The sequence below is a fragment of the Engraulis encrasicolus genome, unplaced genomic scaffold, assembly GCF_034702125.1.
Source record: "Engraulis encrasicolus isolate BLACKSEA-1 unplaced genomic scaffold, IST_EnEncr_1.0 scaffold_305_np1212, whole genome shotgun sequence".
NCBI classification, from domain to species: domain Eukaryota; kingdom Metazoa; phylum Chordata; class Actinopteri; order Clupeiformes; family Engraulidae; genus Engraulis; species Engraulis encrasicolus.
The window spans coordinates 22272-46084 of NW_026945594.1; the positions used below are offsets into that span (position 1 = coordinate 22272).

General features: G+C 42.4%; 1 protein-coding gene and 1 long non-coding RNA gene across 2 annotated transcripts; both read right to left on the bottom strand.

Annotated features, from left to right (window-relative positions):
• Window positions 1-1025: 1025 nt before the first annotated feature.
• On the bottom strand, window positions 1026-3129 carry LOC134443302 (uncharacterized). The gene is made up of 3 exons (XR_010033637.1): window positions 3041-3129; window positions 1231-1299; window positions 1026-1101 (listed from the first exon to the last, which is right to left on the bottom strand). It is a non-coding gene; the product is annotated as an uncharacterized LOC134443302 (long non-coding RNA).
• Window positions 3130-3819: 690 nt separating this feature from the next.
• Window positions 3820-23813, bottom strand: LOC134443300 (Fc receptor-like protein 3). Its single transcript, XM_063193160.1, has 14 exons — window positions 23618-23813; window positions 20510-20788; window positions 20152-20349; window positions 19012-19278; window positions 17920-18186; window positions 16934-17131; window positions 15307-15573; window positions 14377-14649; window positions 13179-13445; window positions 12469-12738; window positions 4967-5278; window positions 4564-4842; window positions 4065-4322; window positions 3820-3953 (listed from the first exon to the last, which is right to left on the bottom strand). The coding sequence occupies exons 1-14, from the start codon at window positions 23811-23813 to the stop codon at window positions 3820-3822; spliced, it is 3465 nt and encodes a 1154-aa protein (XP_063049230.1).

The following is a 23813-nucleotide window of genomic DNA, read 5'->3' on the forward strand; positions in this document are numbered from 1 at the left end:
AATGAAATAGAAGTACTGTGCTAAGGCATTATCAAAGTATCCTGTGGAAAAAAAGCTTTACAAGGATTTATTTTGATTCTTAAAAAACAACTGAGCATGGATCCACTTTGCACAGCGGGTTTAACAGTATGACCAGTTGCCTGAGAATGTGATAGAGGAACGCCCAAAGGCATTGGCAAGATGGCCGCAGAGTGAGATAACTTAGCTAGAGCTACTTTGGGGAGGCGTCTTACCTGTACTCCTCAGAGGCTTCATCTTGATGTGCACATCAGCGTATGTGACATCACTGGGACCAGCAGAACCTTAACATGACAAAACAACAACAATAACATCAACTAATCAACAAAAAACAACAGCATATAATGTATAGTGACATCTCATAGGTCCCTTGGGTCATCCCCCATAGGTCATCGCAATTTTGTTACCATTAGCGTTAATTAGTGGTGTCAAAATGATCGATTCGGCGATCCGAATCGATTGGGGGTGGATGGACAATCCAGAATCGATCCGGCACAATGATACAGTAAGTAGACCTCCTTGATCCGGCAAGTTCCAGAATCGATCCGGCAATTTTTTAAGTTTCAATTACTTCCATGGATATTTCGGGAGCAAATGAATGTTAAATTAAATAAAAGCACTTCAAAACATTGCAAGACTGATACAGAAAACAGCCAATAAATTGTTGCTCAGTATCTGACTACTTGTATTGCCTCATCATGGCTGATTAAACATTTGCTTTGCGTTCAGTAGAAATGTAATGCATTGCAATGCATTGTAGAATTGAATCGGATCGGATCGGATCGGATTGGATCTAATAGAATCGAATCGAATCGGATCTACTACCTCCCGAATCGTGATCGAATCGGATCGTGAGGGCAGTGCCGATCCACACCACTAGCGTTAATGAAATGATATTTTCAATTTGTAAGATGAGTTGACACAGAATCGACAATCAAACAAACAACAACAGCTGAAGAGTGCAACAGCACATCCTTGTGCTGTAACCTCAGGAATACAGCTCACCTTGTTTCTTTCCCTTCTTGTTCTTGATGGTAACCTCTGAATATGTCACATCATCATTGGGGTCATCATCATCTTCACCTAAGACAACACACACACACACACACACACACACACACACCATGACCATGACCAAAGATACACCAACAATAGCCATGTACTGTACATGTTCTGATGCTCTGCCCATATAAACAAAGAACAAGGTTTTACTGTTATCTGTAGTCTTCAATGGCTTTAAGGTAGAATACAGGGTATCTGACTGGGTTGCACTGGTCTTGGCTGAAAGAGGGGTTCACAACAAACAAGTACCGGTATTACCATTTAATGTATATAATGTACCCCTATTGAACCATCTGAGCTGGACACATAGTTGGCGTAGTACAGTGATTCTCAAAGTGTGGTCCGGAGACCACTAGTGGTTCGTGACAGAGCTCAGCTGGTCCGCAAGGGGATTTCTATTTTACCAAGACAAGGTAGCTATATTTGTAACATTATTACAAAGCTAGACATAACATTTTCACTACAATAAGACAGGCTTGTGAATGTGGATAAAAAAGTAACTGATCTGTATCGAAATTAGCAGTATCAAATTAGCACCCATTAACTGTCAATTCAGTTGACAGGTGGTCCCTGAACATATTTAGGAGGACAAAGTGGTCCTCGGTCTGACAAAGTTTGAGAAACACTGGTGTAGTATACAAGGCCATCTTGAAAAGCACTAAGGGTCAATTCGAAACAGGGAAGGCAGCTGTCCTTCCAGTGAGCTAACTGGACATCGAGTCATGAAGTGTGGGTCGAAACGAAAAATTGCTTTATTTCCTCCCTAGGCAGTTGACTGCATTTGTGGGCGTAATGGGGATATTTGAGGTCAGCATCAGATGCTGACTTCGCTGCCTTGGTACCCAACAACAGGAGAAAGTGGGAGTCGAGGATGCTATCCTGTATGCTACACAGGGTGCATTCTCACCTGGACAAGAGAGACAGGGCTGTGAGAATCATGTTCTTTGATTTCTCTAGTGCCTTCAACACCATCCAGCCACTCATGCTGAAGGACAAACTGCTGCGAATGGGAGTGGGAACAGGACTGGTGACCATACATCCCAGACTGTTGTCAGTAACACGGGTGCGCCACAAGGAACGGTGCTCTCCCCCGTGTTGTTCACCCTGTACACCTCTGACTTCAGCTACAACACAGAGACCTGTCACATGCAGAAGTTCTCTGATGACACTGCTATTGTGGCATGCATCAAGGATGGACAGGAAGGAGAGTACAGGGAACTGGTGGAGAACTTTGTCAGATGGTGCCGGGACAATCAGCTGCAGCTTGTGTGTGTGTGTGTGTGTGTGTGTGTGTGGGTGGGACAGTGTGTGTGTGAGCGTGTGTGTGTGTGTGAGAGAGAACATGTGTGTATGTGAGATAATGTGTGGCGGTAGTACTCAAGATATATGTTTCCTGTAATGTTCAATTATGTGTATAATGTCTTGTGTATGTTTTGTATTTGTGTATTTATGTAAGCTGACAGACACCTTAATTTCCTTCGGGATTAATAAAAGTACTCTACTCTACTCTACTCTCTACAGCATGCTGTGCGCCACCTCCCTCTCAACCGGAATCCTGAAAAACAAACATGGCTACTACCCAAGCTACTACCTTATCATACTCTTTATTCTGACACTTATGTATGTAGATATTGAAAATCAAATGGATAAATCAACATTGTAGTATCTAAATATGCTGTCGCTAGATCTATTTATAGCCTATTTTACGATTCCGCCGTCTGACGATCATTCACCGTTCAAATAGCATGCGTAAGCTAAGCGCTAACGTGATGAACGTAACTCCCGCCATAGAATCGCCGTAACATCAAATGCGCAAGGCAGCGCACTCGTTAGTGCCGTTCGTAACGGCTGCCTCATCAGCTAACTTCACCTATCTGATCAGTGACCTGTTTATGTAGGAGGAGAGTCATCGAGTCACTGCCTCCCGTTTCGAATTGAGCCACGGTCACGTCTGACTGACCTTTCTCCTTTTTGTTCTTCTTGGCACCTTTTTCTTTTAGCTTGATGTCAGCATAGACCACATCACTGGTTCCAGCCACGGCGCCACCTACGGTAGTGGGAGGAATATTGAAGGGAGAATAATTGAGTTGTAGAAATAAAGAGTAGCTTTTGTGTTCAACATTTTCTGTTCTTAAGGCTTTACAGTATGGGCAACCTAGGAAAAGTTTTTTTTTTCCGTGAAATTTGTCAAATGTTTATTAGACATGAAATGGTCACACCAAATGCATTAGCAAAATACGAATGACACAGAGGAGTTAATACTTCCACTCCACTTTGTGTCATAGCAATATCATCACCATGAACATGAATAAAGGAGCTCATTTCTCCATTATGCACTGTATGTCTGTATACTACTACGCTGTCATTAAAGTTTCCTTCTACAAGAACCGTTATCAAGAATAACATGAAGCTTATCATAACTTACCATAAATTATTTTAAATGCTCAGTCTGAACTCTTTTACCTGATGCTGTAGCTGGTTGTCCATTGTTACCATTGCTCTGATGGCCACTAGAGGGGGAAAGAAACATATTCATAATAAAAAGGGGGAACTGAGTGTGTGCAGACTGCTCACACACGCATAGATAGAGAGAGAAAGAGAGAGAGAGAGAATGAATATCAAACTTACAGATTTGGTGTCGTAGAACCTAAAAACAGAAGTAAGTATTATCCTCTCAAGCGTGCATAATAGTGAAATATACTGTATCTTCTAGACCTTAAACCATTGACTTTTTTCAAATTATTCATTTTTCTTACCTTTAGATTTCCGTTTGTGATAAAGCAGGACAAGTAAAATGACCAAAGCTGAGGCTATGACCAAGCCTACCAGAACACCAACTGCCACCGTGGAGATAGAGGACCCTGAATATGATCCTGATGATAACAGAAACATTTTTAAGGATGTGATTAAATAATAAAAGGCTAAAAACAATCATATGACTTTGATAAGCATTTAACCAGCAAAAAGCCACTAAAATTCCTAACCTGTCATTTTCGGCATCACTGTAATCCAGCTCTCTGGTGACTCTCCTCTCTCTGGGTTGCTGCATTTGTAGAGGCCCTCATGTGACTTTGAGACTGCAGGGATGGTCATCTCTCCTGTGCTGGAGGTGTGGAGGAGTGTCCCATCTTTATAGAAGTCAGCGCTGATGTTTGATGGCTGATTGCGATATCTACAGCGCAGAGTCAGAGGATCTCCCTCAGTCACAGGATGGACAGGACTCTCCAGGATCACATCACCGTCTACACAGAAAATCAGCTCATTACGTTGTTCAAATTGTAGTACATTCATCTACTTGGGTGAAGAACAATTGAAGGGATCTACGTATATAATTTAAGAAAATCATTCTAGATTAGAGGTAAATAAAAGTGCCTCCCATGAAAATACTAATAAAGTACAATAATTAGTAAGAAACAAATGACAGAGCATGAAGCAATCCAACAAATATTCCTAATCCTTTAAATTGTGTGTCCCTGAACTCACCATGCACAGTGGTGTTTACAGCATTGCTCTGCTCTCCAGACTCAGATTGACACCAGTAAACTCCACTGTCAGATGTAGATGCTGAGCTGGTGCTGCAGGTGGATCCAGTTTCTTGTCTCCAGCCAGGGGGACACCTTGATCCTCCCCCTCTGCCTGTGAACCGCATCAGGCTCCATCCAGTGGACTTGCCCTGAGCCCCACAGCTCAGTGACAGAGGCTCATATGTGAAGATCTGGGTCCAGTTTGAATGGTTAATGACAGAAGCATCTGGAGATGATCCTGTGGCAGACACAAAGAATGGTATAACACATAAAGATAAGACTCTGCTAAAAGTGAGCCTGTAGTGATGGGTAATGTCCATTTGCTATACTGTGCTACTGTAAGGACATGACGTGTTTCTCACCTGTGACCCAGAGAGGCTGAGGTTGGCTGAACTCTGTCTGAAAGGCCGGCTCTCCTCTCTCTGCTCTGCACACATAGACCCCTGTGTGCCTGAGAGCAGCAGGCCTGAGAGTGTATGAGCCTCCAGCTCCTGTGCTGCTGTCTGGGAGAAGCTGATTCCACTGATAGTTGGTTTCAAGATTGTATAAAGTTATTTTAAACCATTTGAATCTCCAACCAGCAGATGACTTTTCCACCTTGCAGCTAAGTTTCACAGAGTTGCCTTCATTCAACCAAGACTGTGACGATACACTCACTACAGCCTTGGCCATCTCTGTTAAAGACAAATAAGTGTTCAAATATTATCCAACACTATTTCTATTCCGATTGAACTTGGCTTTTTGTCTGTTACAATGCTTGATTCATAAGACACAACAAAAGGAAAGCTGTTACAGTGGTCACATTTGCTGTTTTAAACTGACCTGCCTTAATCCATTTTAGCCTAGCATGCGGCACATGTGACAACGGCTGCTAAAATGCCTGAGCCCTTTTAGAGAAAAGGTGCCCTCAGCCTATAAAAACCTAAATATCTCAGCCTTCAAAGCACATAAAAACATGGAATAAGTTTCAATTCAAAGATATCAACTCTCAAGGGCCTGAATGCTCTGTGCAGCATATACAGGTACGCAGCATCCAGCATCAGTGGGTTAAAGGTGAACTGCATGGGACTGTGGCCAGAGTAGGTATTGCAACTGCTGCTCATTGAAACTTTGCCGGCTATTACCATATTTAACTCCGCCAAGGAGGTTATGTTTTCGGTCACGTTGATTTGTCTGTCTGTCTGTGTGCTTGTCTTTCTGTATGTTTGTTTGTTTGTCTATTTGTCTGTTTGTTTGTCTGTTTGTCCACAGGATAACTAAGAAACTTGCAAACGGATTTGGCTGAAACTATGTGGAGTTGTTGGAAATAACCTAAGGTACAGTGGAATACATTTTGCTGTTGATCTGAATCATGAACCGAAACCAGGAGTTGTAAAAAAAAAAGATTCTTCACCATTGCACTTAAAATTTGATGGTGGTGGTAAGTATCTGTGACAAGGTAACATTTGTGAATGGGCAGCATGAATTCAGGAAATACTAAACTAAAACTACTTCTACAATTAAAACTAAGCCTATTACACAGTGCACTTTTAGGCCTACAAGAGCTGGCATCTTGCTCCCATGGATTTTTGGAATAATACTCAAATACAGCAATTATAGAAAATTATAGCAAAAAAGTTATATTAGAACTGTTTAATAGCAGCATACGTATGTCACGGGGGTGACTAGTTAATTAGGAATGGGAACCAAAATGCAAGTGAATGTTTCTCTGGGGTGGTATTTTAGTGCCGGACAATTGAGAATGGGGGAAAAATGTAAACAAGAGGGCAGCTTCAGTAGTTGGAGAGCCATTTGTACTAATGGGCATTTATTGAGTGTAATTGATCACAGGTGTCTGGTGGGAGGGGGATTGGTGCACAGAGGGTTGGGAAATGTAATTTATACAGGTTGCATGAAGACCACAGGAAAAGACACGACTGGAGAGAAGACTGCAGCAGTGAGAGGGGGAGAGCGGGCCTGCGAGAGATGGCCAGCCGAGATGCAGCGGTTGGAGGGGGACGCCTGTAGCCGGTATCCGGGCAGGACCAGAGTGGTGAGACGAACGGTACACGTGACGATCCTATGGATCGGGATCCAGGCGGCCCGGTGGTCTACGGAAGAAGCGGACGGCATGTTGCCAGAAGAAGGTCCGTGACTAGAGCATCGGATGGTTTCGCCTCGACGGATGTGAAGGGGGCGAGGACGGCCGCCCCCCTGCAAGATAAGTGTTTCAGTTTCTCACACCTGGTCGCTGCGGCCTTCAAACCCGAAGCCCTTCCTTGATCTGCTGCTCTCGTGCATAGGGTGGCCAGCGGTCCCTTTTTACGACCTGTTTACGACGTCCGTGTGTCCCTCTCTTTGTCTTGCCTTCCATACTCGTCTTGTGCTTGTGGCCTCGATATGCGATCAACGTGTCATTGACCACAGACGTAGATGAAACTAGACTGGCAATCAGTCACGCGTGTCCGAGATCTGCGGCACCATTTCACTCCCGACTTCGCATAGCAGAATGTATTGCTGCAGCCTATAATTTCAGGAGAATCTGCATGTAATTTGTGTCATTTACGGCCGTTACGCATTTCACAAATGAACACATAGCGATTGTGTCATTTACGTCCGTTGCATCAGTTGTCAGAAATCCACACACATTTTTATTAACGCTCTCTATTCTGTTAAGATCACAGATAAACAATCCTACATGTATTTCTTGTAGGCACCTTCTTTTAGGCGAGGCACCCTTTCAATTCATGAACAATTTCAAGGCACCCCAAACCAACAAGCCGTAACATGGCATCGCATCCGATACCACACAAGCTTAGAAAAGTAACACATTTGGAGACTTAACACGACCTACGTTCGAAGATGCAGCTGACTGGGGCGACCTATACTTTATTGTGCGTAGATGGCAGATGAAAGATTCCACCGACTAGCATTAACTTATCAATTTAGACAAATATGTATTATATTACATAATTTATTTATCAGCCATGTCTCTGCGGCAGCCCTGAGGGGGGCCCGCGGCACCCCAGGGTGCCCTGGCACCCCTGTTGAGAAACACTGGGCTAGACCATACAACCATAAGCGATGCGCACGCAGCTGATGGAGCCTCTGCGGCCTCTGATTGTATGGAAGTTCTTGTCACTCCTAAAAGCGCACACGCCATTGACTGATTTAAGCCCCCCTGTGCTGCACGCGCATTGCAAAAGAATAGGCCTACTGAAACCCCTGGTTTGTTTGTTTGTCTGTATGTTGCACGCTTCTCTTTGATAAAAAAATATCTTAGAAATGCCGAAATGGAAAACATCATTCAACAACGCTTGGTGCTTAAAGCATCGCTTCGTCGGCCAAAGCGAAAAGGGAGAGCATTTTGTGTATTGCAAGCTCTGCCGCATTGATATAAATGTCGGAAGACATGGAAAAGGTGCAATAGACAGACACGCCAACACAGCCCGCCACAGAGAAAATGCCAACAGTGCTGGACCCGGTGCTGGACAGTCATCGTCAACATTTACCTTCGAACAACCAACTGATGACAAAACCGCTGCTGCTGAGCTCACCAAATTGTATCACGCCATCAAGCACCACCACTCCTACAGAAGTTTGGACTGTTCATCAAAAATGGACAGGCGTATATTTAGTGATTCGGCAGTGGCCAAAGGCTTGGTGTTGGGCAGAACCAAAGCGCAAGCGCTATGCTCTAATGTGTTGGCCCCATACTCCACACGCACTCACTTGGAGTATATACTCGAAAACGGCCTGCATTTCTCTCTGGCGTCGGATGCCTTTAACAAGGGCGCAATCAAGTGCTTTCCCATTGTGCTGCGCTATTTCAACTACGAACGAGGAGTTCAGCACGTTCTGTTGGACTTCTACAGCGACAGCGACGAAACATCTGCTGCTACGTATAACGACATAGCTGATAAGCAAGCTGGAGTCCGCTGGTTTAGATCTCCAAAAGGTGTCGGCTTACACCGCGGATAATGCCAGCGTTAACTATGGGAAACACAACAGTGTGTTCCAAAAACTCCACAGCACAAATGGGGACATTCGGTCTGCAAACAGCCTTGCTCATCTTTTGCACAACACCACCAAGTTTGCAACAGCAAAGTTGACTGTGGACGTAGAACGTAGGACGTAGTCATTTCAGCACCTCGGCCACAAGGACAGCGCAACTGCAGGAGTTTTGCGCTTTCCTGGAGATGGATAGCTGCAACATTGTGCGCCATGTAATGACACGCTGGCTGTCTTTGCAGCTATCTGTTGACAAGATCCTGAAGTACTGGGGACCAGTTACAAGCTACTTCAGGACCCTGGGGGAAGATGCCTGTCCAAAGGTACTGTGGGAGTGCTTTGGAGATGAGCAGTCACTGCATGAGCTTTATTTCTTATTCATCAGCTATGCATTGGTGCTCTTCAGTGAATGCAATCAGGCTCTTGAAGGCAAGTTCTTTTGCATCACGTCTGTGTACCACCTCATGAGCAATTTACAAAAACAACTGGAGAAGAGACATCAGGAAAGCCACTTTGGATTTTCAGTCAACAACAACCTGAAAGAGCTCACTCCAAATGTGAAGAAAAGATGCAAGGACGACTACCTGGTGGTGTATGAAAGGGTGCTGAAACATCTCCAAGAGAGATATGACTTTTCTGAACACAGCTTCCACAGCCAGGTTCTTATTTTGTGCAAAACACTACCCTACCTACCAGGATTCCACCCTGTGTGTGTGTGTGAGTGTGAGAGAGAGAGAGGGGGGGGGGTGATGTTTACTGCAAAGTCTTCTGTACATGCTCTGTATTTGTGTACCATTTATGTACGCTTCATTTCCCTCTGAATTAATAAAATTACTTAACTCTACTGTAGGCCAGCATGCTAGGTTTGAAACATTCAGTCCCCTTCAATCAGTTCTGTGAAGCGGTGAAGGCATGTGGTTTGGAGGTAGAAATGGATGGCCTGCATGAAGAGTATGCCTTTGTGGAAAGCTTTCACAGCAGCACTCCAGAGGTGGAGACCTGGAGCACAGAGCAAAGATATGTAAAACTCTTCTCCCAGACCGACGCACCCCTGCACAGATTGAAGACCATCAGTGCCTGTCTGTTGTCCATTCCCTGCAGCAATGCACAGTCAGAATGGGTCTTTTCCATCATGACCACAGCATGGCGCAATGAAAGAAATTGTCTTGAGGTGGACACTGTGAAGGCAGAGCTCCAGGTCTGCATCAACCTTACAGAGGAGTGCACAGCTATGTTTGACAAGTTCCTGGCAAACAAGGCACGTTTGGAGGCGGCGAAGAGCGGTCAAAAGTACAAGAAGTAGGCCTAGTCTGAAATTTCTTTAGCTATGGCATCAGCCTTTACAATACTATTGTAAATGTATTGAAATTATGTGGGTTTTCCCCTAGGTGAAATCGCAGTCCAGAAATCACCAGAACGAAGGATGAGCATGGATGAGCAAATGAAGTTTACATAGGCCTTATATGTTGTTCAGTAGCATAGACCTTTTTTTTTTTCTGTTTTATTTTCCTGGAAATAGCATTTAGGCTGAAATTCAAATGACATGATTGTCACTTTTGTTTTGTTTTTTGGTCTGGATTTGTATTATTATTATTATTATTATTATTATTATTTGTTTGTTTATTATTTTTCTTTTGGTGTGATTTTTTTTTAGTTCCTTTGGATAGCCCAAGCTTAAGGCCAGTAGGCATGCAAATGACAAGATGCCAGACGTTTCCTGAGTCATTTTCCGTTTATATAGCCTAGGCCTATGTCTTTTATCCTTGAATGAAATTGGCTGCAGCAGCCTATAAGACTGTTTTTCAGTGTCTGTGGGCCAACATGGACATGATTTAGTCGCGGTTACGGCTACAGTGATGTTTTCTTTGTTGTTGGTGTTCACCCATAGACCTAGTTTTCACACTTTCGCTTCGATGTGTGTTCCAAGTTAATAGCCTAGGCAAGGCCGTAGGCCTACCTGTATTTTCACTTCAAACTTTTTATTATTATTTTTTTTTAAAAAAAGCAAGTTTGCTCAACCACTATCCCGAAAAGGTAACAATCATCACATGAGTGTGATAATAGCAGAAACGGTCTATTCTCTATTACTGTAGACTAGAGCGTCTTTTGAATGAGAGGTGACAGCTTGCTCCGAGGACGCGCTTGGCATAATCACAGCAAAGACTCCAGCTCTATTTTAATGGATAATGTGTTGCCAGCGCCGGAAAATGACACACAGCGATATCTAGAAAAATATAATTATTTTACTTTCGGATGGAGTGCAATGTAGCTGGCCTTCGCTCACATTAATCATTCATACACCAAATTTAGGCTACGGACCGCGATGACACAAATGACAAGCAGATTTTCTCAATATTATAAGATACAGCAAATCTCTTTTGTGCGCAGTCTGGAGAAACGTCTGTGGGAACATGGCGGCCGTTGAACGTGACCGACTGCCAGTGTTTTCGAGGTCTGTGAGGAAACTTATTTTTCCCAAGGAGGAGGGGCGTCAGCGACCTACGAGTCTACGGGTACTCTCTGAGGACGGGAGGTTGGATAGCAAAGGGGCGGGGTCGTCCGGCCAAAGTCCGGACAGCTGGTCACCCTACTCGTGCATCTCGCTCTCTCCCTCCTCTCCTATTGCTTGCTGTGATCAGCCTCTCTCCCTCTCCCTCCTGCTCGCATTCGGATCGATTCTGACTCTTGCCCTGTCTATGGCCCCCGCACTGCCCACCTAGAGACTAGTCACGTTTGGACAGACGTTGGCTACTTACTGCCATGTGGGGTTACCAGTGTACATAAGTGGAGTTGGCTACTCCTTTGGTTGCACTAGAGTGCTCCCAGTTTGCTGTGTCTTCCTCTGCTCAGTTTGTAGTGAAATTCGTGCAGTGCTTTGAACTTAAACGTGTGCTGTGATCAGTAGCCACCCACTTGTGTCTGTGCTCAAACCAACCCCACTGGTTAATCCATTTCCCTGTTCCTCCAGCTGGCAGTTGCATCGAAGAAGAGGGGGTCGTGACAGAGGAGCGTGCACATGCAGTCAACTGGACTTTGGGCTGCCGCTGGTCTGTCTACCCCACCCTGAGGCATGGGCCCACACTGGACTGAGGACATGAACTTTGAGTGGTACAGTGGGCCCGTGCGCATTGACAGAACTTTTAGCTTCCTCTCCTCCAAAAAGACTTTTAGTGGTAGGCTATTTAATTAATAAAATATAACTTGTGAACTCATTCGTTGTCCTGGTGTGTCTGTGGTGTACAGTTTGTTCCTCGGGGTATTTGGTATCAAACGGGGTGCCGCTTGGAAACGCGCATTCCCTACCTGTGACACATACACTGTACATTAAATATGTAACAAGGAAGATTACACAGTAGGTCACTTCCAGGTGTATATGATCACAGAAACACAGTCATGCGCACCTTTTAAAACCGCCACAGTAACAGGTCTACTTGCACTTGATTTTTCAAAGTTTCTTTGGTTTTCTCCTTTGCAAGAGTAATTTCCAGTCAATGACCAAGAAGCGCTGAAGTTGTACTCCTGAGAAGGCCTGTATTGGAAGGGTATAATCTCTATTCCATTACGATACCAGCCGTAGTTCCATTTACTGTTTCCCCCATCTTCTATATGGCATTTCAGGGAGACTGTTTCACCCTTAAAAAACTCGGTCCAATTCAACCTCAGGGTAGAAACAGCTCTTGGTCTTTCTGCAGAATGAAAATGAGGTAATTTATACAGTTACAAAGAAATAAGAGTGAAGTATAACCATAATTTGTTACCATAAAGCACAGGACATTTTGTAAGTCAAACAATCAATTGACGTAAGTTTGTGGACATAAATGTGTACAGTTAGAATTCCACATTCTTTAAATGTTGTTTTCAAAGGTAAACTAACCTGTGACATTTAGCAGCACCTCATTGCTGTACTGTGTGTAGTAAACTGGGTATCCTCTCCCAGCTCTGCACCAGTACTGCCCTCCATCAGACAATTTAGCAGAGCTGATGCTGTAGGAGTTTAGGAAAGTCTGGGCCACAGGAGTATTGGTCTGGGTGTCTTTGTACCAGTAGAACTCCAATCCAGAGCGAATTCCCAGTTTACACGTCAGAGTGACAGAGTCTCCGGTGAATAGCTGTGACTTCGTAAATGTAAGTTGGGGCTTTGATTCTGGAACGATGAGAACATGTGATTTCAGTCCAAAGCCTCACCACACACAGATCATATTGGTCTCAGGAAGAAACGTAGCTCAGACAACGATTTTGGCAAGCACAATTAATATGATATCGGCAGTTAAATATTAAAAAGGGTTCACAGTGCCACACACTGCTTCAAGCCATATAATGATCCATGCTGACCTGTTACATAGGCCTATGTAGCCTACTACATAAAAAGCAGTCTATGTACATAAAATCTCTCAATCTCTCTGCCTCTCTCTCTCTCTCTCTCTCTCTCTGAGTGTTTGTATTTGTGTGTTTGTGTGTGTGTGTGTGTGTGTGTGTGTGTGTGTGTGTGTGTGTCTGTGTGTGTGTGTGTGTGTGTGTGTGAGATCACTTTAGACTTTAAAAAAGCTTTTATTACAGAATTCAGCTGAGTGTGATTGTGATTACCTTTTACATCAAGGGTAATGCTACTGCTCCTTTGTGATGTTTTGGGTCGTTGTCTCCTCTTCCCCTGACACCAGTACTGGCCCTCATCAGACTCAGCAGCACTTGTAATGGTGAATGTGTTTCCCTCAGACACTGGGACTCTGCTGGACCCCTTATACCACTGATATGTCCAGCCACCAAGAGACTCTATCACACACGTCATAGTGACTGTCTCTCCAGTGAACACAGGACCCTCAGGCTTTACAGACACTGTAGGTGTTGGAAGGTCTGCAGAGGAGATGGGGGAAGATTAAAAGAGAATCAATGTTTGTGTCCATTGTTGTATTAAAATTGTGTTTTTGACCAAAATTATACTGAAAAATATAGCTACAAGCAGCAATTCGGGGCCGAGCAGAAAACCCACAAGTCGCCACCAGGCAGACGGCCAGAGGCACGCACAGTGAATTTACACAAGCAGAAATGTACCTCCAAATTTGATGCGTGACCCCTTTTGCTAACTGCAGTACCCCCTAATGGCCAGCTCTGCCGGTGGCGCTAGAGGGTTCGGGGTGAGGGCCTACATTTTTTATGAGTACTCAGCAGACTGTGAAGAATGTGTTTGTGTGTGTGACTTGCTCTGCAAGCCCGCTTACTTCCAAATCATCCATTAAACGGTTAATACTTTAACAAAATAATCAAAATCTAAATATTGTATATTGTATATGTCTTGATTTGTAAGTAGGCTTCCATACAATGGATTGTGATAACATAGTGTATTGCACCTCATAAACTTTACACCTTAATTATTATTATCATGTAGGCCTATATATAAACCAGGTAAAATCAAATTCTTCACCTTGTACTGTCAGGTAAGTAGTTTTGCTGTAACCTGTTGATTTTCCGCTCTGCCTCCTTCCAAGGCATGCATAGTGTCCTCCATTAGACTCATAAGCACTGCCTATATTGTACGTGTTTATATCTGATTTTCCGAGTGACCTGAGGTAATCTGATGACCTGCGCTTATATCCCCACCCATATGTCCAGCCACCTGATGACTCTATGACACATGTCACAGTGACTGCTTCTCCAGGGTACACCGGGTTCACTGGGATCTTCAATGTAGGTACAGGCATAGCTAAGGGGTGAAGGGAAGACATCAAACCAAGCCGTTTCAGAATGATGAAACATATCAAATAGATAAAGTTACCATTGCCAATACCTGTTACTGTGACAGATGTGGGTTTGCTGTGTTGGGATTTGTGTGGTCTACTGCTTCTGCGTCCTTCACATGTGAACTGGTGCTGCCCAATTTGATCAGGTAGAGAGATGCTGCTGCTTTGATATCGTACTAAATCAATATAAGAAGAGTCTCTATACCAGTAATACTTATCCCAGTCTGTGTGCTCTGCTATGTCACATCTGAGAGTGACTTGATCTCCAGGGTAGTATGGACCCTGAGGAGACACTACAGACACTGTAGCTGTGGGCAGAGCTGTGGAGAGAAAAGAGCAGATGCACATTTACTGATTTCAGCCAGAGAACTCATTTAGCCATTTATTTCATGGAAATAACTGTATTACTTGTACTACACACAATAAAGGTGTTACTTCTACTACACACAATATGTCATACAGTATTACTACATGACACTAAGCTACATTTACTACTACATCACTACATCACACAGCATTAATCAGATAGGCCTACTGCAATTTGACACATCTCAGCAAACATGCAAGAAAGACACAAAAAGTGAAAGTGAAGAGTGAGCTACCTCTGACATTGAGATTTATTTCCCTGCTGGTACGTGTTGATGTGGATCTGTCTCTCCTCTCCCCTTGACACCAGTATTTGCCCTTATGAGATTCATCAGCAGTGATAGCGTATGTGTTGTCAGACTCACTTAATCGAATGTTCTGGTCTTTATACCACTTATACTTCCAGATATCCTCATTCTCTATGCCACACTGCAGATTAACTGTCTCTCCAGCGAAAACAATGCTGTCTGGCTCTACATACAGTGCAGGGGTTGGCAGAGCTATGGGAATAAACAGATAATGGGAGTATAGATTACTTAACAATGATACAACAGCAGCTCATTTATCTCCCACCAATTCATCATCACATTAAGGTCAAAACGGTGTTTTACCTGTTGCACTGATAGTGGAAGAGCCACTTTGCTGAGATTGCAGTGGTCGTTTCTTTCTATGTCCTTCACATGTGTACTGACCAGCATCATTAGGAAGAGATATGGTGATGGTCTTGCTGTTCTTATTGGGCACTTGATTATCACCTTTGTACCATATGTACTGAGACCAGTCCTGGTGCTCAGCTATGTCACACCCCAGAGTGACTGTCTCTCCAGGGTAGTATGGGGACTGAGGGGACAGTATCACCACTTCAGCTGCGGGAAAGGCTGTTGACATAAAGGGACCATTACTTTACAGCAGTAACCATACTGTATTTACTGCACCTTTGGTGATAAAGTAGTCTATTCGATGAACACCCTAATCATGACTGCCCAATTTACAGATGGTTACTGGAAGAAATGTATAAAACACATATAAAGGCAATGGATATTTCAATTGATTAAAAAGATGATGTGATTTCAGCATCAACAGTATGATTATAAATCATATGTCATTGTTCAGCCATTGTCATCATCATGTCTTACAGTGGTAATTATATCCTCGAAACGCGGAGCGTCGGGGATGTAATGGTTTTGCGTGCGCCGCCGCCGCCGCCGCGTAAGGTCTTTCGTGTTAACGCGATAACTTTTGAACGGATGTTTGGATTTGTCCCAGATTTTTTGGGTGAATGCTCTAGGGCAGGTTCATGAACTGATTCGAGTTTGGAGTTCAACACTTTCAAGATGGCTGAATTCAAGATGGCCGAATTTTTGTTTGGCCCATAACTTCTGACTGGGTGGATGGATTTCTCCCAGATTTGGTGTGTTAATGCTCTAGGGTAGGTTCATGAACTTATTCGAGTTTGGAGGCCAACAGTTTCAAAATGGCGGAATTTTTATTTGGCCCATAACTTCTGACTGGGTGGATTGATTTGCCCGGTACTACCTTATTTTAACAGTTCATCACTTTCAGTGAATCTACCATATTAGGTACAGTGTAACAATATTTAATACTAGTGTAATACCAGTGTAACAATATGCAATACCAGGTACAGTGTAATAACCAGTGTACAATATTTAATACCATGTAATACTAGTGTAATACCAGTGTAACAATATGCAATACCATGTAATACCACTTACACAAAAATATATGATGTAATACAAAATTGGTAAATGGTGTTACACTGGTATAACATGGTATTAAATATTGTTACAATGGTTATTACACTGTACCTAATGTGGTATATTCACTATAATAGTGAACCATTAAAACAGTGTTATTTGCCCCATTTTTTGCTTCATTTTCACAATAGTCATTTGGTTTCAAGCATATGCGCGTCATTGATCTATGTATAGATATTAAATATATTTCTTTAATATTTTGTATTTATGATAAGGTGGACGGGAGTGGTAGGAATGATGGGGGACTGGAAGCGTTGCGTTTCGGGGATATACCTTAAGCAGTCGAAGGCGACTGCACAGGCAGTCTAGTTAAATCTGCAGTAAACAGTCTGCAGTCTTGGGTGATACAATGGATATATAGTTATCTCTCACAAATTCATCATCACAATAAAGTCTGTATTTTACCTGTACTACTGATAGTGACAGCGCCACTTTGCAGAGAGTATGTTGATCGATCATTCACATGTGTACTGGCCAGCTTCACTAGGAAGAGAGATGGTGATAGTCTTTCTGTTCTTCCTATTCATCAGGTTATTGTCTTTGTACCATCTAGTAAACTGTGATCGGTCCTGATACCCAGCTATGGCACATCTAAGAGTGACTGTCTCTCCAGAGTAGTAGGGGGACTGAGGGGACACTATCACCTCAGCTGTGGGGAGAGCTGTGGATATAAGTGACATGAGACACCAGTGTATTTTAAAATGCCACCTACATACGCTGTTAATGTTCATTTTGTGGAAACGTATCAGATAAACACCATAATCATTAGTGCCAAATGGATAGACAGGCACTATTACTAGATGTTTGGGGAGTTGTGGAAGATGTCTATACTATACACATGTACATATACTAGGGATGCAAATTATCGATTAATTCATTAATCATTAGTTGATAGCCTTATCGATCGACTTACGATTAATTGATAAGTGGCATTTCCCCCTCAAAATCTCAATGTTTCTCAAAAAAAAAACTACTAAATAAAAAAAAAAATATTTTTTTTTTGATAAAATACCACATTCAAATGATTCTATTTCAATTCTTTAATACATAGGTGATTTAAATACTCCCACTATTCACACACACCCCTCTTCACGTGCCCATTTCACCTGGGTCTCTTGTCAGTTGAATTGTCGATTAATTGCGATTAATGTTTTTTAATCGATTAACGCATTGATCGATTAAAGTTGATTAATCGATTAATCGTTTGCATCCCTAACATATACAGTAAATATAAAGACAATGGTTAATTTGTATTTCTACTGGTCAAAAACATGATCTGATTTGACCATACCATACTGTAATATACTGTATGACAAAACAATCTAGTCTCTTTTTAGTAACTAACTCCCCAGTATACTCGACTCTTGGGGCTCTACAGTCACTGTAGATATAAAGCCATTGATTTATCACAAAAAATGTATCATCACCATTAAGCCTACTGTATTTTACCTGTAGTACTGATAGTGGCAGGGCCACTTCTCAGGGAGTATGTTGGTCGATCACTTATGCGGCCGTCACATGTGTACTGGCCAGCTTCATTAGGAAGAGAGATGGTGATAGTCTTGCTGTTCCTATTCGATATCAGGTTATTGTCTTTGTACCATCTAGTAAACTGTGATCGGTCCTGGTACTCAGCTATGGCACATCTAAGAGTGACTGTCTCTCCAGAGTAGTAGGGGGACTGAGGGGACACTATCACCTCAGCTGTGGGGAGAGCTGTGGATATAAGTGACATGAGACACCATTATGCTACAAAACCAACCACATTTGCTGTAAATGTTAATTTGGTGGGAAATGATCAGATAAACACCTTTATCGTTAAAGGGGTACGCAACTATGTTGGGGCTTAATACAGTTGAAATCGTTGGTCAGGGTTTATAAAGGTGGTAAAGTGTCTTATTTTTCATGTAAGCCGTTGTCTTGCTTCAAGACAAGTTAAAAGAGAAAGCATGTCGCTAAGCTAGTGAAAGTCAATGCATCCGTGTAGCATGCTACATGCTACAGTGATCCATTGACTTTCACTAGCTTAGCTACATACTCCCTCTTTTAACTTGTCTTGAAGCAAGACAAAGGCTTACATGAAAAATAAGACACTTTACCACCTTTATAAACCTCAGCCAATGATTTTAACTATAGTTGCATACCCCTTTAATGCCAAATGGATAGATAGACTATATTACTAGCTGTAAGAAGAGTTGCGATCATAGAAGTAATATGCATATATACATAGAGTAGGTCTACCTATAAATGCAATTATTAATTTCCATTTCTACCAGTCAAAAACATGATATCAGTCTAACACATTATTGCACAGTAATATACATAGGCCTATGTATGTATGAAAAATGTATGACAAGCACTTTGAGTGCTCGAAGGAGTGGAAAGGCACTATATAAATGCAGCCCATTTACCATTTACAAGAAAACAATCTCATAGTCTCTTTTTAGTGACTAACTCCCTTGTATACAGTCACTGTAGATACAAAACCGTTGATTTATCATAAACAAATGTATCATCACCACTAAGCCTACTGTAATTTACCTGTGGTACTGATGGTGGCAGGGCCACTTTGATGAGAGTATATTTGACGATCACTTATACGGCCGTCACATGTGTACTGGCCAGCTTCATTAGGAAGAGAGATGGAGATAGTCTCGCTGTTCTTATTGGGTATCACGTTATTGCTATTGTACCATCTGTAATGTGACCTGTCCTGGTACCCAGCTATGGCACACCTAAGAGTGACTGTGTCTCCAGGGTAGAAGGGGGACCGAGGGGACACAACAACCACCTCAGCTGTGGGGAGAGCTGTGGACATAAGTGACATGAGACACCATTATGCTACAAAACCAACCACATTTGCTGTAAATGTACATTTGGTGGCAAAGTAGGGCTGCACGATTATGGGAAAAAATCATAATCACGATTAATTTGGTCAAAATCGTAATCATGATTATTGATTTTTTGCAGATTTTTTTGAAAATTATAACAAGATGAAATACAACCAAGGATGAATTATATACGGGATGAGCAAAATAGAATGAATTGTAATAATAATGTAAAGGCAATAGCATGAAACTTAGGTGGACAGATTTCTGGCCAGAAACACCAGCCTGTCAGTATGTCCTGGCTTCAAGGACGCTCTCAAAGGTAGGTTACTATTGCCACGATAAAATCACGATCGAAATCACGACTTCGATTTCATAATTCTTTTCACGATTTTCGATTATTTTCGATTAATTGTGCAGCCCTATGGCAAAGTATCAGATACAAACTCTAATCGTTAGTGCAAGATGGGTAGACAGATACTATCTGTTTGGGGAGTTGTGTAAGAAATCTATATACAGTGTACACATGTAGCCTACATGTACAGTAATTATAAAGACAATGGTTAATTTGTATTTCTACTAGTCAAAAACATGATCTGTTTTTAACATATTACTGTACTGTAATATACTGTATGACAAAAACGCAATCTATCTCATAATCTCTTTTTAGTAAATACCTCCCCGGTAAACTGGACTTTTGGGGCTCTACAGTCACTGTATATACAGTAGATGTTGATTTATCTCACAACAATTTATCATAACAATAAAGTCTGCTGTATTTTACCTGTAGCACTGATAGGGGCAGGGCCACTTCGGTGAGAGCATGTTGTTTGATCATTTAAGCAACCTGCACATGTGTACTGGCCAGCTTCATTAGGAAGAGAGATGGTGATAGTCTTGTTGTTCTTATTATGTATCTGGTTATTGCCATTGTACCATATGTAATGTGACCGGTCCTGATACCCTGCTACGTCACATGTCAGAGTGACTTTCTCTCCAGGGTAGAAGGGGGACTGAGGGAACACTACCACCACCTCAGCTGTGGGGAGAGCTGTTGAATATAAATGATAAGAGACAACATTATATTTCACATCAGCTCTTACACAACTGTTCATATCCTGTAGCATCCACATTGTCATGAGATACACAGAAAGCAGAAATCACTGCATAACAGGCATTCGCACATAATACAGTAATCAGACTGTACTCACCTTTAACAGTAATACTGAGAGGGTCACTGATGAGGGAATTATTTGGTCTATTTTCGCTACGTCCCTGACATTTAAACTGATACACACCAGCATTATTAGGGAGAGAGTTGGTGATGGTCTGAATGGTCTCATCAGGAATGTTGTCATTATTTTTGTACCAGTTATATGTCTCCCAGGAGGCCTGAGAGGTCCCTCCTATGTCACACCTGAGAGTGACTTGATCTCCAGGGTAGTATGGACCCTGAGGAGGCCCTACAGACACTGCAGCTTTGGGAGGATCTGTGCAGGAAAATATCGTGTGAGAAAATTTAGCAAAATATTTTTAATATTTATGCTACTATCATTATGTCAGAATCGTCACAATAAGACATAACTGGAAATCCACAACAATATCTCTTCTTAATATATGTTCTATGTATGTCTGCTGTTGTAGTCTTGCACTTTATATGTCTGTAAGGGTATTGTATACTGTCTATGTCTAATTGTCTATGTCCACACCTACACCACACCACACCACACAAAGTCTATGTCTATGTCTGCATGGGAAAGTAAGAAATGTAATTTCAATTCTTTGTATGACCAGTGCATGTAAAGAAATTGACAATAAAACCGACTTGACTTGACTTGATATACAGTAGGCCTATATACTATAGGCCCCTATGTATTTGTATAAGCCTAATGTGAAATATGTAAATATGTAGTGTACATTGCATGTATAATAAATATGTAATGTATAGGCTACGTCTTCAGCCAATTCAGCCTGTTCAGTCCCTTTGAATGGCTACGGTATGCTTTGGTATCATGCCTCTTTTAAACAACATTCTTCCAGTCAGTAAAGCCCTTTGTAAGAAGCTAGAGCAGAGGCAGCAGAGGCAAGTGGCAAATAACCTGCATCCTCAGATGGCAAGTAGCTCAGCCATTCATATTTTTTTCCTCCCACTGAGAACTGTACTTCAGCTGTTTTCCTCCAAAGGCACATTGGGGATAGTTATCTCTGGTGCAAACCAGCTATTTTGGAGTAGGCAACACTTTCTACTCGTCATCTGCAAGGGCATCACCATTAATGACTTTGTTTTTTCTCTAACTATCAACGTTTATCACAGGCTTTCCAATTTACAATCAAATTACCTTTCACAGATATTCTATGCTTACCCGACCCTGTGTTTTTAATATTAATATTTTAAGCAGCAGCTGCAATCAGTCTTTCTCCACTACAACCCAATGACAACTTGTTACAAATAATGACTCAAATGGCTTCCTAACGTTGTCAAAGATATCATAGTCTACTTATTATGCATGAGCTTTAGGTCTATATGTTGTAAAGCGGTTGGCTTTCTGTTGATAGGGACGTCTCAAGCGCCCAGCACTGCGCGGGCTTAATGGTCACGTTTGTGATGGCACATTACTGTGCAGGCTGCGCAGCGCACACGCACTCGCACACTTTGCCATTTCGATGCTTTTTTCTAACCAGAATGCATTGTAATTTCCGTTAAGCAATATGCCGTCATGAACATGGCGAATCACTTGCGATGTTGACTGAGTTTCGTTCTCTCCCACGAGTCGCTCCACTTGCGCTATTAATTAATATTGTTCATTCGCAAAAACACGAAGGCAAAAATAGAACACAGCACATAATTGCAAAGGGCGTTTCAGAGGTTTTGAGTTGTGTATGTTTATTTCAGTTGGTCATATTAGGCGTTAAAATAGCAGGGCATTTAAAAAAAAGAAAACATCTGATGGAATTATCAAGGTCTAGACCTTGCTGGCCTCAAACATGCCTACGGCCATGTGTGTGTGTGTGTGTGTGTGTGTGCGTGCGCGCGCGCGTGCGTGCATGCGCGCATGTGTGCTTTTGTGCCTGTATGCTTGTGCTTAAAGTATAATCGTGATTATGATTTTTCCCCATAATCGTGCAGCCCTACTTTGCCACCAAATGTACACAGTAAAATTAGTAGTGTTAAAAATGCAGTGTTGAAATATACAGTGTTAAAAATGACACTTCAAGTGTTAATTTAACTCTAGTCAGTGTTCAGCTGCTCCTAGAGTCAGAGTGGAACATCAGAGTTGTAGCCCATTTACTCTGAGGAGAGTTCATATTTACCACGCCCCTAAATCCCCGGATGTTTCAGTTGGATGGATTTACTTCAGCTATGCGGTGGTGGTGGTTCGTTGGATTACAAAGTACCTCAAGGTGAGTTTTCAGAGTTTGTTACTGTGCTCTTTACATTTAAATAGTGACAATTGGATCACCACAGAAAAATGTTAGCCTAATTAGTGGTACAATTATTTGGACAATGTGTACTTCAGATTTGTCATTTTGGCTAGAGATGTTTTTCGCGCTAAAAAAAAATAACGTTAGCTAGCAACCTAGCTAATATATAGACCTAGCTGGTATCAGCCCATTCGTTTCACTATTATAGCCTAACGTGAGTGTAAAATGATGTGTGAAGTATTTCATAAAGGCTACTTTTAAGGTATGGGATCTTAAAAATGACTTGTCATAATACAGCAGTGCCAGCGTGCTGCCAAGAATTAGCAGCGTTAGCGGGGAGGGGAATCTCCGGACGAAGCATGACACTGAAGCAAATACAATCTTTTCTACTTGCAGAATTGCACAATAATGCTGGTGAAAGTACGTTACAAGTCGGAACAGAAGTTTGTTCGAGTGACAGAGCCGACATTGCATGTCTTTCTGAAAGACGGTAGGTGCAAGATTTCTGAGGTTGTGCATCAGATTTGTATTCCTCTGAACCATTTTCACTGTGAAAATTACAATGTTTGGCGCGGTCATTGAAAGGCATCGGTAATAGCTAGTATTAGTCCCAAGCCAAAAACTGGAAAGCAAGGCACCCTTTTCATCAAGCGGTTGTCTAGTCTAGAGCGCGCGGACCTCCCTGCCTGCACAGAATACGTAGAGCATTGCTTTGCAAGCATTTGCAACCACTTCATTATAAGCAGGTCGATTTAGTCGGAGACGCGGTGTGGAAACAAACTTGTGTGAGACTGTCTTCAGGATGTCAAACGTGAGGTGGACTTAATCCATGCGGTGTATGATAGTGTCTCGGCTATTTGGTTTGTCAGCAAGTCGGGGAAATTGTCGATTTTCACCTAGAAGTCCGCAGGCAGTTTTTGACACATGGTCGTGCTTGGATAGCGATTGCGTTGCATAATCGGACAACTCCAGGAGTCGTGCATTTATGGCGTTATGCAATGTAATCATCTCTATCCGAGCGTGAACATCTGTGTCGGACATGAAAACACCTTCAGTCGAAACTCCTACAAGGTCACGATTTGGAGTTTTCAT